The sequence below is a fragment of the Lagopus leucura genome, unplaced genomic scaffold (assembly GCF_019238085.1).
Source record: "Lagopus leucura isolate 7727_CA_CO unplaced genomic scaffold, USGS_WTPT01 Super-Scaffold_100004, whole genome shotgun sequence".
NCBI lineage: Eukaryota > Metazoa > Chordata > Aves > Galliformes > Phasianidae > Lagopus > Lagopus leucura.
This window is the reverse complement of record NW_024962264.1, coordinates 19,825,773-19,842,913: the sequence shown is the minus strand read 5'-3', so window position 1 is coordinate 19,842,913 and position 17,141 is coordinate 19,825,773. Positions and strand designations below refer to the sequence as shown.

General features: G+C 39.9%; 1 protein-coding gene across 1 annotated transcript; it reads right to left on the bottom strand.

Moving 5' to 3' along the window:
* Positions 1–839: 839 nt before the first annotated feature.
* Positions 840–1,493, bottom strand: LOC122180163 (claudin-22-like). Its single transcript, XM_042871658.1, has one exon. It carries the CDS (start codon positions 1,491–1,493, stop codon positions 840–842), a length of 654 nt encoding a protein of 217 aa, XP_042727592.1.
* Between the last annotated feature and the right edge of the window lie 15,648 nt (positions 1,494–17,141).

Here is a 17,141-nt window from a genome sequence, read left to right as displayed (position 1 = left end):
ATACATTCCTACTTAAATAGGCTGTCCTCACTATGGCCAGTTAAATATCATCTACCTAAAGGTTCTGTATTAAGCATGTTTTGCTGTAGGTGAATGGAGCCCAAGAAGCCTTTGATAGAATGCATAAAATCTCAGTACCTGCATCAGAACAAGAGGATAAGTGTTTTTTGTCTCTGAGCCTATTTTTGGTGCAAGTTTGCAGATGCCAAAATGCCCAGAATGACTTGCATGAGCAGTTTTATGTGCTAGGTTGAGATCGCAAACACAACTTCTTGGGTACAAAGCACCGCATCATAATATCCCATGCACAAAAAGACATCTGCAAATCGTGGTAGCATTTCAGAAATCTGCAGTTTGCTTAGCACAATTTGCTTGTCCACAAAAAACAAACTGAGGCAATGCATGCATGCAGAGCATTAAGGATGTGGAAAAAAGTTCCTATGTCACTACATTAGGCAAGTGGAAAATTGCGACAGGGAATCAAGCTTTGAGGCTCAGTTAGTTGACTTCATACGAAAAGGAAGCTTATTTTGGTTGAAAGCCAAAATGCCATGGTACATGCATATTCATTTTCAGAATTTTACCGTGCAGTTGAGAAAACAAAAACACCTTTTCTACATAGTCTATGAAAAAATAAAATTCTCCTGTGAAACATTTTAAATAGTGCTGCAGATGAGAAAATACACCAGTTTCAGATACCAGTTATGGAGAAAACAGAAGTTTAGGAAACCAGCTAAGAAACAAAGAGTCCTTTGAATTGCTACTGGAACAAGCTGCTGGCTTGCACTAGAGTTTGGAAAAGATAGGGCAGTCTTTCTGTCTACTTAAAGCCTTTGGTTTTAAGGCCTAGTTTCAGTTTCCAAGTGTTGACACTGATCTTGCTGTTCTGTTACTGCATAATGGACCGAAGATGGATGGAGTTCAGTTGAGCAGATTGTACAGTTTAGTAGGGATCCTCCTAGTATAAGACAAAATCCAGCAAGCCAGCCAACAAATAATGCTTCCCCCAAATCCCACCTGGGAACAATATCTGGTATATTCTCATCCCAAAATTCCTGGACTGTGGAGTGGGCAACCCAAGAAACCGGGGCAATAGCTGTAATCCCCGACATCCAGAACAGCATTCCTCCAAACAGCAACAGTCGTTTCTTGTGATCCTGTTGTCTTCCACCAATTTTCAAACAGTCCAACCCAAATCCTGAGAACAAGAGGCCCAAAAGCCCCAGTCCATTGGAAAAAAACATCAAAATCCTAGAAATCCTGAGTTCTAGAGGCAAAGCTAAGAAAGAATCAAAGTCCTTGCATTGCATTCCCCCTTCTTCTTGGACAACACAAGCTTGCCAGAGTCCCATGGTCCAGATCTCCAGTTCATTCAGTTCCAAGTTAAGATTTTTCCACTGAGGTAAATAGGTAGTGAGACAGGATAGGACCCATCCCAACAGAGATAATAATATGCCACTTAATTGCACCACTGGTCGATAAACCAAGGCCATTGTAAGAGTAGTCCTAAAAGCTTGTGGAAGAAGGTCGCCCCAGCGGTTCTCTAACAACTGCTGTCTCGAGTGGTGGTGGAAGCTATGATGATTTTAGTTCTCTGCAGCCCCAAATATAAGCCCTTGCTATTAACCCTTTGTAAGCTCTCAAACACTTTTTTGTTCTTCACGAAGATAATGTTTCACATAAAGAACGAAGAACTTCACTAAACCATGAGTTAGTCTTTCCGATAAGGATTTGATCTGTTACCTTCCAATTTGCTTGGTAAAATTATATCCCAATGCCTGATGATTACAAGCCTGAGGATGAACAAAGAAGGCTCTATGACCCCTCACCCTAAAATACAACAGAAATCTTTGTGCTTCGATACGGATTAATTAGATTTTAAGTGGTGATAAAAAGTCAGCTCTGCGCGCAACAGGACTTCATTGTAATAGCTAAATTTGAGATTTCAGGGATGTAAATCAAGGCCTTGTAAAGAAAGGTAGACTGTTTGCCTATAATCTTTATTCTTAGGCTTCCTCAACATACATAACGGCTTATCTTCCACTGCTCTGTTTTAAGTCCCAGCACTGTAAAAGACACTCTGTAAAAGATCCTTACGTTTCACATTTTCTACATTCATTTCTGTTAAAATGGGCTTTGTTTTGACTGACTCTTAAGGGGAAAAGGAGACGGGTATGGTCAAAGCGCCATAGAGAATGAAATCCTAGACATCCCTCTACCATAATGAACTCAGGCAGATCACCAGATGGTGTAAGCTGTACCTGCCTCAGGACTTCAGCAATACCACAGTAGCAGCTTACACCAGCCCAGTGTCCCCTTTCCTAGAACCCATGTCCCAGATGGCACAGAGCGTACACTCCGTGTCTGTCTTTTGGCACTCAGTGCTCCAAGGGCCAGGGGATGTCTGGTGCTTTTCTGATCAAAGCAAGATATCACTATGCCATTATCCTGCTAGCAAACCCTGCTTTTTCCTGCGGTCATGATAGCTATTCTTGTGCTTGTCTACTGGGTCAGCAGCGATTAGATCTGCCTGCTATTCCCCCTGCACATGTCACAGCACAGCCTGTATGGGAGAAAGCTGAGCAGTGTAAACGCATGTATGTGTGTACAACCCAAAGGTTCTATCTGGTCTTGCCTTCAGTTGCTGGATGTGACAATGTACCAAATCAGAGAAATTTGTGTATTTTAATTTGTAGTTGTTCAAAATAAGGTATGGTGATAGAAGAGCTTAACACCGCTTTTGAAGTTTTCCAAAATCCTGAAAGGTATCGGTAAGAAACTTAACTGTGAAGAAAGTCTCCTCTTCCTCATTTTTGCATTATTCTGTGTCAATTTCTAACCTTTGCAATTTTACTGCCACAAGCTGTGAGGAGCCAACACAAAGACAGACAATATCCAGCCATATGACTTATACCTGGTAAAAAAAATTGCCATGCACAAGAGTAGGAATCACTGAGGACATTACTGACAACATGGGGAACAAATTGATGCAAGCGAGGCTCTACTTTTGGCCACCCACCAGGCATAAGGAATAAAAAAAACCCAAAACATCGCATTCATTCAGACTCCAGATTGCACTTTTAGATTTGGCAATGTGGTTTCTCTCCCCCATTTTGTGTTCAGAGCAAGAAAACTAGTTTCTGGAAACCATCATGACATTCAATGAGTAACTCCATAACGCCATTTGAATAATTTTTCAGAGAAACAACTGCTCTTCTGGAGTGCTTCTGCTCATTCAGGAGCTACATGCTTATTTGACTTTTAAATCACGGTTACTGCCAATTACTGGCAGCCAGTCACGCTTCCCTTGCCTATGAACCTTTAACATTTTCTTCCCTGCTGTTAATTCCAACTGTCAATACAGTGTAAAAGCACAAGATCAGGCACATGAAGTCCATTCATTCTGCTAATGGTGACCAGCAGCAGCAGTATGCCAGCCTTCACATTTTCACAGTCAGAAGCACTGAGACTGCAGCACCAGTAAGATCTGCCAATTCAGCTCTGCAATTTACTGTTAACCACACAGCAACTTAGAGCAAGCAAAAGCTTCCTTAAACTACTCTGTGCAAGATTATAAAAGAATCCCTTTGTAAAAAAAGATAGGTAAGACTTGCTTTGTTGCCAGGGTAGTAACAAGGGCTGAAATGCCTCAACTTGAAACTTGCTCAGTAAGCCCATAAGCAAACAGAACTTGTAGCTGAACCAAGATTATGTAAATTCTCCTATCTTCTTTTCCACTTTTCCTCTCTACCATTACTTATTTATTTCTCTCACATGTAGAAAATGTCACATTCTCTGAAGGATTTTGTTTTGGTCAACTTGTGCCTGTGCAGAAGGTAACATCCCAGAGCTACTGCAAATCCTAGAGGTTAAAACTGGGGAACGCACAGCAGCCACACCACAAGCACCACGTTGATCTGCATCCCAGCTCTGCTCAGCACCAGCTGAACGACTGTCTCTGTCACTGAGTGCAGAACTCCCTTCAGTGTCTGCCCTACAATTCAGGGTAATTTGAAACATAAACTCTGCGCACTATGATGTAGGAATGACAGTCCCACGTAGCCCAGAACACTGATAGCTGCAGTGGCTCATTCAACACAGTGGAGATGGCCACTGCTGTCAGCCAGCAGGGCAGGACCACCCACTGGGCACCCGCAGCTGGTGCCAAGGGGCAAGCACGGGAGGGCTGTTCCCGGACAGGCCTGCCCCTCCTCCTACCCCTGCTCACCTTATCAGCAGCTGTAGCAGGACCCTGTGTGACCAACACAACCTCGCCCAGATGGAAAGTACAAATAGGTACAGCTACTAGTGAACAGGGTGCTTTCAGAAAGGGAAGACGAATTTGATTTGTTTTTTGAGCATCCTTTTTTTTCTATGGATTTCACAAAAAGCCTGATGTAAGCGACATTCAGGGATGTCACCCTACAATTCTTACGTGGCTGAAATGATCTTTGTGTGGAAATCTGATCTGCAGAGAACAGATTTCTGGTCCCCTCAACAGCGCCTGCCTCGTGCAGGAACCAGCAGACTCTCTGTAGCATCACACCCCCCACAGCCAGGCACTTGCCATAGACACCCAGGCTGGGCGCTTTAGGTGTGCTGCTGTTGCCATTTGACTCTTTCAGCAGTCAGTTCTGTCAGACATTAAGCTTTCCTAAGTCTCCTTACAGCCAGTGCCCATGAACACACAGCACAGGACACAACTGGATCCCTATAATTTCTGTAACAGTTTTAAGTGCCAGAGATTAAACTATTCTTCTAACCAGTTCCAAGCGTAGCCTAAACTAAATGTTCACTAATCTAAAGCAGAATGGGGGTAATCAGCATGCATATCATTTTATGCAGGTGAGTGCATTACATTATTTTCCTTCCGTTTCACATTTTCAGGCTGAAGACAAGGATTCCGAATCATATTGCAAATAAATATTTTCTTTAAAAAGCTTCAGAACTACCCTAACTCTTCTGGGAACCTCATGGCCAGAAAAAGATACCCTAATACCTTAATGCTTGAAAAGAGCATTAGGAAGTTATTGACTTCACAGAGCTCTGCAGCCCACACAGTTAACCAAATATTTTATGTTCAGCATAAGTGGAAAGAAACATCAGGTGCAGCACTTCAGGAGCAGACTGATTAGAAATTTAATCCCACAAAAGCTGCCTGTGTACTACTGTAAGACAATGACTCTTTCCTACACTTTCAGTTCCTATGTAAGACATAAGCATGTTCATACTGAAGGTTTGTTTATTCTCCTCCAGCAGCTCAAAATCGTGCTCATCTCTGAAGGATAGGTGTCTCCACTCGTGTTCTGCAGACACTATCATCATTTTTGCTAATTCTGAAGATTGAAAAAAAAGGAAATCAGGTTCCCCAAATATCTTCTGAGGCATATTTAAAAATCGAGTATTTTCACGAATCATTTATGCCTTTCTCTTATCTTTGGATTTCCACCCTGTAAATTCATATGCAAAAGATAGAAACAACAACAGGTGCGTTAATTTTTGTTTAACTAAATCTTATATAAGCCAGCAAAAAAGCAGCTAGTGCCAGAAGACACAAGGTAGTGTCTTCAGCATCTTCATACAAATGAGTTAGTTTATTCTGTTTAGCAGTCTTGTGTCTTCCACTTTATTACTTGAACAGGATGCTGTGGGAATTAGAATCTTCTTACCTACTTCTTACCCTGACTACGTCCTATTTATCTGTGGCAGTGGAACGTCTTTCAGTTTCACATTTCCAGTGTGCCCTGCCATGAAATAAACATCTAGCATGTGAACTTACTCTAGTCTACATTTAAGTGAAATTTGGCACCAGGGCCATAAATACTTATTCATGTTGATGGATCTTCAAATTTCAGAGTGTTTCAGAGAGCATCCCAGTAGAAAGAGAAAACTGAATAATTACCTACTTGCCTCGAAATACTGAGTCATTGACTTAGTAACAGTGTGATAGTGGCTGTATGATGGCCTGCTAGCGAAACAGATGGACCTGGATTTTATTAATTACCAAATTGTTATTATTCTCCTTTAAAAGTAATAATAATAAAAAAAAATTTAAAAACCTTCCAAATTGTGTCCATCACTGAAATCACACCACCAAGTTAGATACACCCTGAAACAGGAAATCCAGCACGAACAGCATTGGTCGCTCACACCCATCTGAACCTGAATGTAACCCACAGCAGCAGCACTTAATTTTGAGCACTTAAAAGCCATCAGACAAGCAGTGAAATAACCAAAGCAGAGAGGGGATAGTTTCCATTTTGGAAGAGGAAGAGAAGCTAAATTTTATACACACAGGTGATTAGCAGTGTCATTTCATAAAACATCTAACTCAATATTAAGCATTGATTTATGAGGTTACATTATTTCTTTCAATCTTACATCTGAAGTGTGCCCCTAAGCAATTGCTAGGATGCTGCTGGAGCACAGATGGTTTTACACCATTGCTGCACAGGGTTGGCACACAGAGCACAAGACTGGGCTGAGGGCAGCAATGGAAGGTGAGGACTCAGCAAAAACCTGCCACCTCAGCATCTTTGGAAAAGCCAGGAAGGAGCTACAGAACCTTCTACCCTGGAGAAAAGGGACAGCCATTGCAGGCCTTTCTGAAGAGGACCTCACTCCTCCTGAAGGTATATTCCCAGATTTTCATTACTGCATGGGCAGCCCAGCCCCACATTTCTTCCCTCTTCAAACATTGCATGTAATGAATTAAGTACTTTTAACATGAGCCTATCAGATATGCAAAGCACTGTTAAGAGTTTCACTTTTGTAAGATTAATCAAAACCTTGAAATAAGAAATCATGCAGGATTAATGGCAGTTGGACAAGATCTAGAAGAGAAAGGAACTGAAAGAGTTAAGCACAGCAAGGTGAAACTACCTTTCTCTGCTAGAGGAACTTATTCAAAGGGTTGAAATGAGAGAGGTTAGATTTGCCATCATTATACTGGAAGAATAAAGAATGCTTTAAGGCTCCGTACTTCAACCTTTGCAGAAACTTTTCCATCACCATCCCAATTCAGACTTCAAAGTGAGGGCTGACTGAGTTAGAAAATTAGCCTTATTCTTCAGGGAACTATTTTTGATGTACTGTCAATACAGGAGATTACTGCGAGTATGAAAATTCATGTCACTTGAACAGTGATTTGAATGCGATTTCCTTGAATGATGGAAGTCTAAGAAATTAATTTCTGAGCTGTAAAATACATAAGGCTTCTTTATCATTATCCATCTCTTACTATGAGACTCCAGTTTAGTAGGCTGTTACATACATGTATTTCAACTATGCTCTTCATCTAACACCTGCAAACATTTATTATAATAAGCTTTCTCTCATTCCTCAAGAACTGTTTCTTATTATCAGTAAATTTTCAAAAAATTATTTGTAGCTCTCAGTAGAACCTGCATTGGAAATTGTTATTGCATGGCAGCAGGGATTGCAAAGATAATATGGACTTGTTAACCATAAATTAGAAGACTGAACATGCCTTTTAAATCAGGCTAGCCTGGGTGTGAAATGAGCCATGAGAATGTCTGACAAGTGAAGGAACCGAGGTGCACCTGTGGCATTTTTCTCATCTGCCATAACTGAGATCTGAGGGGATGGGAGAGAAGAATCTGAACAAATTTACTGCGGTAGTTTGAAATATGGTTATTTTTCATCAGATTGTCATGAGTTAAACTTTTTATTTTTAAAGGTGCAGGGAGCCAGAAGATGCAAAAAGGGAATGCCTCTCATAGCAAGCAACTACTCTCTAATGCTGCAGAGCATTTTGCTACAAAAACAAGCTTTTCCTCTCCTGCAAATGAAACCTTAACAAGTTTACAGTTTAAAGAGCTCATGACATCCTGCCATTAACAAACTAAACCACTGATGTTTATAAGTATTACTGAAAACTTAGCTATCCACCTCTTACTGGTATCTCCTGATATCTTCATCCCTGTCCCTTCCCTCTGCTCCCTCTCACCTTCCATACTCTATTAAAAAAAAAAAAAAAAAAGGAAAACCAAAAACAAAGTCTCTGTCTATTCTTGTTCTTTTAGGAGGACAGTGAGAAAAGAGAAAAAGGAGTCAAAGAGGCACTTCAATGGCTACAAGGCAGGATGATCTCACTGAAGAAGAGATGAGTGCAGAGAGGAAGGAGCAAGATCGATTTTCTCCCTTCGCTTGTCCCTGGCTTCCCACCAACTGCTGCTACTCAACAACATACAAAGATGCCAAACACTGCCTGCAGAAGTGAAAAGGATGATGGAGATGATGGAGAGAATCCACTAAAATATATAACAGATGATATATTGCAAAACACGGTATAGCTGAGACAGGTGAGACTGCAGGAGTTCTGATTAATTCTGCCTCAGCAGATTCAGATAATGCCTGACTGTGTTCCATAGCAACCCAGAGAGAGAACTGCTGAAGACTTCTAATACTACGCCTATGCCATAATTATTTTCATTTCAACCAACCGATGATCACTACACATCCTGTAAAATTATCACACGCTTTCTAAATGTCACTTGCAGAGAGGTGAAATCTACCCCGTACCACAGATTCAAACATTTAAACAGAGAACACTCTACCAGAAATTAAAGACATTGAAGAGGCTTAGGTTCTGACTGCAAAAAAGCAATTGTGAAGATGATTACGATCAGTATTTCCCAACGTAAAGAAAACTTGTGTTCCCTTGAGTAGACATCTGCTTTGAATTCTTTGGCCAGTCACACAGAAGTACCCACTTTTTTCTTTAACAGTATCTCTTGCTGTGTACCACACAAAAACAGTTGTTCTGTAACATACTCATGTCTTTGTAATATTTTGTACAAAATCACACACAGACAAAGGTTAGCAACTGCATAAATTAAATAAACATATAAAGACAATACAGTCAGTCATGTTACTGAGCTTAGAATACTAAAGCTCCATTCACTAATACAAGAATGGCTGTAGGACACCAGGCCAAGCCAAAGGTCTGTGTAGCCCAGTAGAGGTAATCGGAAGGAAAAGAATACAAGAAACTGGTAAGGATAGATTGATACGTAAAGATCTCCTGAACCTGGGCTTCAAGTCTACATTGTTATGTTTCCCTGTGAATTTGCCTGACAAGAACATGTTTACTGCATCCAAAGCATCTCACAATAGAAATTCAACAGGGTAAGTTACACCTTGTATCATTTTCCCCCCCCTTTGAATTGTAAACATGCTGCTAGATCATTTTATTTGCTAGTTTCCAGTTCTTATGTTAGGACAAAAAGTGCACAAGCATTTGTAAACCATTACCTCAAAACGATTCGTTCTTGTACGTATCTTTTAAACACCCTTACACACAGGCCTTCCCTGTGCTGAAGACTCCCAGCTTACTAAATACACAATCACCTCAAAACAGATAAAGAGTGGCAATCTCTTGTGGTGAGCCCACCTGCCCACTTCAGAGTTCTACACAGTGTGCACACTGCCAGCTACTGTGCTGTAAGAGGAATTAACATGGGAAAGAAAACTTCTCTTCTTTCACATCATTTCCGTTATGGCTGTCACAGTCATTTTTCTGTTGACCATACACTTTACGACAAGAAACAAATTTGTGCTGAAATCTCTCTTGAAGATGAAAATATTGCATACAGCACCATCTTGTTAGCAGATTGATACGTTGGTAACTGCATTTTGCCATTTTGAGAGAACAACTCCTCCAGCCCAAGAAATAAAATGGAAAAGTATAATCCTCTCAACAGCATTCTGCTTGAAGTCTAGTACCGTTCACTGTACGATATATCTCAGAATTGTGTGCTTTTAGGGAAGTGTTGTGGTGGGGCTTTTTTGTTTGGTTTGGTTTTTAAAGGAAGGATATGCTCCCAAGTGGATGTATGAATGAATTTCCTGTAGTTTCTGCCAGGTGCACAGATGGCAGGAGATTTGGAAAGTGCTCCTGGCACCAAATGCATGATGATTCTTATGAAGTATAGGTTCAGTTGTTGGGAGCAATGCATCTGTATTCATTGAAAACCCTTTATGTTCCATCATATTCTCATGCTTTCTCTTTACCTTATTATTCCTTCTCTGCAAGACAATGATCACAGAACTTGCTGCTGTTGTGCTAGAGAGAAAAATGGGACATTACATCCCTCAAGGAGTGCAAGTGAACTTTTCTGTCTGATCCATGTCTGATTACAGGAACCACAACTCACATGTACACCACTGAGAGCAGGACATAGAAGTTGGTTTAACCTGGAGAGTTACCCCACAGAGACAGGATAAAGTTACATAAAGTTTTAACATAAATTGAAAGAACTATTAAAAGCTATTTTTATCCATCTTTTCCTTACAAGACCAAGTAAAGCAAACCTGGACCAACAAACATTTCTTTAGTTTTTTTCAAAAAGCCTCCACTGGCAGAAAACAAACAAACAAACAAACAAAAAACACCACAAAAACACCACAGAGATCTTAAGTAACTTATTCTAATGAAGCAGTGGAATACAGATCACATCTTGTAAAGACCATCATTCTTGTTCTCCACTTTTGCTGTCCTTTCTTAAGCAATAGCTTCTAATGGCTAATGGCACTGTCTTGCACATGTCATTCCTGCTGCCACAGTCCCCAGACAGAAATAGACTTTTGTTGTTGTTGACATCATTATGAAATTTCATTCTATTATTTGGTACAATTTTTTATTCTGGTATGATGTTCATGCTCCTTGCAGTACCTATCCACACACACACATTCACTCTTCTGACAGCACCAAGAGGACAGGGACCTTTCTCATCTCCCAGCACAGGTTTGGAAGAAACTGGAGGCTGGCAAGAGTTCCTCTTCCTCTACTCCCTGCTAGACACGAGAAGCCTTCGTCTCTGACCTCTGCATGTGGTTTGCTTTCAGAGATGTTTGATTGCTGAGCTCCCTGCTGGATTTCTTTGCATCCCCACAAATGCAAGACAGAAGCAGCCTTCATCAGATTTCTGCTAGGAGTCAAAAATCAAACCACTACCAAATTGTGAAAAGCTGGAAGTGGCATGACTTAAGGAAAGGAAAGGGAAAGGGAACATCTTGTCATGGATGTGAAGTGCAGTTCCTATACCGTGTCCATGGGAAGCATAGCAACTATCAGAAAATAATGTTGTGGCATTTTCTCCCTCTTAATTACATCAAAGTTGCAGCTCTTAGATAATTTCAAGGGCTCAGAAGACAGCTGCCACTCTGAACATTCAGCTTTCTTGTCTTCAGAGCACATTCCACAAAATGTAACAAATAAATCTGGCTTCTCAGTCTTGTACAGCAAAGCACAGTTCAGATCTGGGGGAACCCAAATTGCAAAGCCAGTGATGCCATGGGTGTGAGGAGATCAGCTGCAACTTAAGTAGAAGAAAACAGCTTCCACCAGCAAAGGGAGGCTGTACTTCCTCAGTGAGGCTATACTACCTCACTGAACTTCCAAAACAACAGCATCCACTGCTAACTGTGGAGTTACATTATTTGTACTAGACCAGTTGAGCATGGAAAAGTTTAGGAACACATGAGAGAAAAAAAAAAAACAACAACCCACAAAAATCCTGTCTCCTTCATCTTCTATGATTTGGCTTTTGGATCAGAGAACAGCAGGAGTTAAAATATACTGTTGGAGCCCAGTAAGCAACCTAAACAACCAAAAACAGATAAAAAGACCTTGGAGTGTGACGGAAAACGCTTAAGTTTCAGTAGAAGGATCTACAGTGTCAAGCGCTGCAGCACTGTCTGGGGCTGCCACAATCCCCACTGCCAGCTGGAACACAAATTAAGGGCAAAAATGAATGATACTTGCAAATGAAACATGAGCTACAGATGTATAATTTGGGAGTTTCCAACAGCTCAGGGAAGAAACAGTAGTAGACAGAAAGCTGAAAGCTGCCTGAGAGATGCCTGCTAGCGTTTGAGCAGTAAAGGCAAGAAAGATTTAGAGTTAGCTGGGGAAACTGGAACAAGAAGCTTTCTTTGAGACTAATGCTGCAGACTAAAGAATAAGAATATATTTGAAATGTAATATACATAGGTTGGTCTAAAAGTAATACTACTTTTTTATTTCCATGGAAGCTACAACAGCTACTAAGAGCGCAATAACACTATTTGAGAGACCAAATTCTCAGCTACAAAACACAACTTTTCAGCACAGCCACCACCATCAGCTGCGCATTTTTGCCAGCAAAGAACAGGAGCCTGCATGCCACACTCAGAGCAATCTGCACCAGTGGAGGTGACTCACTGTCACCCACTGCTGAAATGCACCACCCGCCACCTCACTGTGCTCACACACACTGTTTGGTCTCCAGAAACATTCAGCAAGTGTCAAGGAACATCAACAGGTGCTGTTTTTTCCACATGGAAAAAAATTCATATTTAAATATTGAACCACCTATGACTACCTTGCTTTGCTTTGTTTCTAAATTGGGGTGGAATCAGTCTTTTAGGAGAGCTCAAAGAACTCCAGCTGAAAGCATACACATGGTCTCAAACAACATGAAAACTCACACAGATCATGGCAAATACACAAGAGCAAGAACAGATCATATCAGTATTGTTGGCATGCACCTAAGTGCTGCTCAGCCCGTATTATTTCTGTCAGTGTCTGGTAATAAAAGCTGGAGTCCTGTAGAATAACAGGATGATAGCGCTTTTTCCTCAGCGTATTTCCCAAGCACAGGTCAGAGGCTTCCTGAGCCTCTGGGAGATGTCCTTGCATTCGGAGCCCTACACTGGCTGTTCTTTCATCACTTTTGCCCAAGCACTGACCAAAATCTTGCTCAGCTACAGAAAAACAAAACTGACCTTGGGCTAAGGCTACAGAAAACTCTTGCCAGTGAAGCAATGTTAGCTTTGTTCCTTTACCTCTTTTATTGAAATCAGTACCAAAGTAAGCTATTTTCTTTGTACAGCCTATTCCCCTTAGATGGAGTACAACATAACGGAGTACAAGATACAACAGAAGGGTTTTCTAGTTCAGGTATCTTAGCTATCCATTTCTAGCCTTTAAAAAATATCTAGATATCAGAAATATCTATTGAATAGTGTCCACACAGAATAAACATTTAAATATAAACATACATCAATAATGTATTCCTTTCAGTGTTTCATTAAAAATACAAAATAAAGAAATGATGCCAAGCAGTTTAAAGCCTCATTTTTTGTGAATCAGAGCTTACGCTTTACTTTCAAAAATTGAATGTTGCCCCCAGAAGCCTCATCTCACCCATCCTTAAAATATAATACTTATAGAACAAACTATTTACTGAGGTTTTGGGAAAACTGAACAGTGTTGTAGTTTCTCTCTGTTGTTGTTTTTTTTTTTTTTTTTTTTTTTCCCTCTAACTTGCAAACTAAACACTGATCCCCTCCAGGCACAAACCAGACCTACCGGCTCTATGGAAGTGACGTGCCTCAAAGGTAGCATAAAGTTATTGTACAACACCACTGAATCAAGCAGTCCAACTCCAATAAAGCATTAACAAGCAGGGCTCACACGAGTGGCCACAAGAAGACCTGAACTCAAATTTTGATTGCCACACAAACTGCACTGCTAACAAACGATTACAGCTCATAGTTCCACATATAGTCTGGATTTACTGCGGCTCTCTACTCGAAGCAAAGCAGTACCCAGAAGAACAAGTAACATGCTGAACAAGGAAGAGGAGGGCTGGAAGTCAGTTTCTACTCTTTTTCTAAACTGTTATTATGGACTTACTTTTAAGAACCAATTTACATATATTTTCTGTAAGTACTTTGTTTTCCCTTACCTGTAAAATAGTATTGAAAGCAGAAAAAAACTGTTGGTTCTTACTGGCCACCTTAGAGACATAAATAGATATTTCTTTAAAAAGCAATCTATTTTTGCATATTTACAAGGCACAAGTAAAAAAAAAGGCTACACTGCATGAATATTTTTGTGCACAGTGCATTTAGGAATAAGTCTAGCAGCGTTAGTATTCTGACGAGGAAAGTGGTCCTAAGGGCTGATGCATCTTATGACTGTAGGAGAATTGATAGCAGAAGAGAATTCTTTGATGTTTTATTTAAAAGTTTTGCTCAATAATTCAATAAAGAGATCCATTATAAATCAGGAAAGAGTACAAACGTGCCATGAGTACAACCCAGTAATGAATAAAAAACAAACACAAGGATAGCAAGTATTTGTAATCTAGGAAGCAGACAATTCACTATTTAGCTCCACCAAATTAAGTTACCTGGGGTGTAAATCAGCATGGAGTCTTGGATCTAAATTGGACCCCATTATAACCTTCCATCCTGCAAGGGTGAGTAGATGAAAATTACATAGCAGCTCCAGTGTTTTTACAAACAGACATGCAGTGCTGTAGCTTTTTGATCACCTATTGATGCCAGATTTTTCTCAGAATTCCAGGTGAAGCAAACATAAAAAGGAAAGAAGTAAGATTGATGGTATGTGTTTTGTTTCTTAGATCTTTCCCTATCAACCCTGAAAAGTACTGTCAGATCAGTTAGATACTCCAACGCCTTTTATTCAACCAAAACTCTGTGCACAAATCCAGAAGAACTTCACCCCAAGAACAGGATTTACCTTTTCTTCAGAGAAAGACGCATTGCTCAGTGCTCCAAAGTGTTAGAAAGAATACGTGGAACAACAGGAGTAGATTTTCACAATTTATGATGGACGCAGCTTAATGGACTCCTCATTTCCCCTCAAGCTGCCTTTATTTAGTTTCAGATACAAAAGGCTGGAAATACTAATTTCTTATGCTTCCACAGCTACAACTCATCCAATCATTCTGTATTTCCTAGCGAGAAGTATAAATTATTTTAGATAACCTCACAAGGCATCTGCTGGCAGTAAGGAAGCCAAAGCAAATTAGGAAACATTTCCACAAAGAGTCTTCCATCAAACACAGCAAATATGGAAATTTCCAACAACTCAGCATGTTGCTACATCGCCATTTGCCCATAAATTCCAATAATACATAGCTCTGGGATCCCATTAGCATCCTAGAGAGTGAATAACAAGTGGTCTATAAATCTCAGATCTATAATCACAGTCAGGACTACCTATCTCCCATCTTTGAATTCAAAAATATGTATTTTTAATTGCATTACCCATTTTAAATGTTATTTCCTAACAAAAATCAGCAATTCTGAATGGAGTGATACCTTTTACCAACTTCAGCTGTGACTCAGTCATTCATCACCACTTTCTCTAAATAAAACAATCAGGTAGAAGATTAAAAAAACAAAAACAAACTAACAAACCAAAAAACACAGCTTGAGGAGCAGTTACTACAGCGGCAACGATACAACCAGAGGTAGAAAGTCAACTACCTTGTGTTTCATTCCTTCTCAGGAAGTAATACTTCCACCTCTTGCTAATCCTGCCCCACCCCACAATATCTATTATTGTTACCAATGATCCTATTAGTACCCGCAGAATATACTCCAAATTGCCCAAGATGCTCCTTGGCAGGAATTGATTCAAAAATAACAGATTGCCACATTTCTTCTTGGCTTGGGGATCACTGAGGCACTCAAAGTCAATATCAAACCAAGGCAGAACTTAGCAGGTCATAACAGTGGTAACATTTGCAAGGAAACAAGATCTTGTTTTAAGCCATCTCCTGCTGCTTTATATTCCTAATCTGAAGGCAAACACCACTAGGCTGATATGCCTTCAGGTGAAGAATAGCATCCTTAATTTTATTACTTTAACAGGATTTTGAAAAAAATCCATTTCAGAAAATCCACAATCTCTAAGAGATTACTTAGGAGCAAGATCTGAGAATTATGTAAGCCTTCCTTACGCTCTGATGTCAGGCGTAACTGGGAAGCCAGAAGAAATGGGAAACATAAGCCTGAAGAACTAAATGGAAGTGAAGCAGAACTAAACCTGCTCCCCTAAGCCTCTAGTTCTATTTCCCTTCCTCAATTTTGGAAAACTGTAATGAAGCTCTTCCTTTATGGTATTCAAATGTAAAAACTCTCTGACTCTAACAAGTCTTCAACCTGAGGCATGGACTTGCACACGGCAAGTACAGCAAATTCTGATTTTCCCTTGCTATATTATTTACATTCATAAAAGTCAGACCTGACAGTCATAAGATTACATTAGCAGCTCAATAATAAAAACGTGCATATTGGATAGGGTTCTGGTGGCACTTTTAAACTTTATCTGTACAATTCAGGGCTGTTGTTTCTTTGTGCTTAAACTGCAATTGTCTTCAAATACTCAATTTCTAGAAGGCTGGAATAATTTACTGTAACATAAACTAGTACTGGCTTGCCAGAGTTACCTCTACTTAAATAAGGCTTTGTTCTTTCAAACAAATCGCATAAGAAGTTATTCATATAAACAATGTTTTCTGCTATGTATACTAATATCCTTTAATATGAATACAATTTTTAAACAAGCAAAAAGCAAAAGTTTATTTCTTCTTGATCAGAGTTTTGCATAAAGTGATGAACAACAGTTCCAGTCAGTTTCCCGGTGGACATGTTTCCTCTCCACTTAAACGTGGGACATTCAGGGTGATATTTCCAGACCATTTATGTATATTCCTGAACCAAACCCACTGGTTGCATACCTCAGAGAAAGTTGCACAAACTATTGATTAACATTACACTTAATTCTCTTCTGTTACAACTTACCTTGTGTTATGACCTGATCTGACTGCTTTTTCAAAGATTAAGTTTTCAATTAAATGCAGCTTGAGTTCCTCACCCTCCAAGAGACTTACAGCTAAACATCCTTATTACACAGTTACAAACATTTCAACACGAGTGCAATAATGTACTACAAGTTGATTGTTATTGCTCTAATGTAAGAAATGGCATATGGTTCCTGTCAGACTATTCTGTTTATTTCATTCTTACAGCTGTTGTGGAAGCAAATAGAAATTTTAGGCAGACCTCTCAAAACCTTGATTGCTTTCTGTATGCATAGCTATTTATGCTAAAAGCTTTCATTTAAACAAATACCTAAGTGCAGTTAGCACAACACAAAAGCAATTGAAAGTCATTCGCCATTTGTTTTTCCTTCCATTATACAGCTACTCAGTGATCCTCGACACAAATGGAGCATTGCTGGGAGACACACTCTGACAGTGAATAAAATGCTAGTGTCTGGTCCTGGAGGATTTTCAGTCGTTGTCCTCCCCCAGACT

Excerpts from the sequence above, each read along its gene's own strand:
- LOC122180163 (XM_042871658.1), bottom strand. The coding sequence starts at position 1,493 with ATGGCCTTGGTTTATCGACCAGTGGTGCAATTAAGTGGCATATTATTA.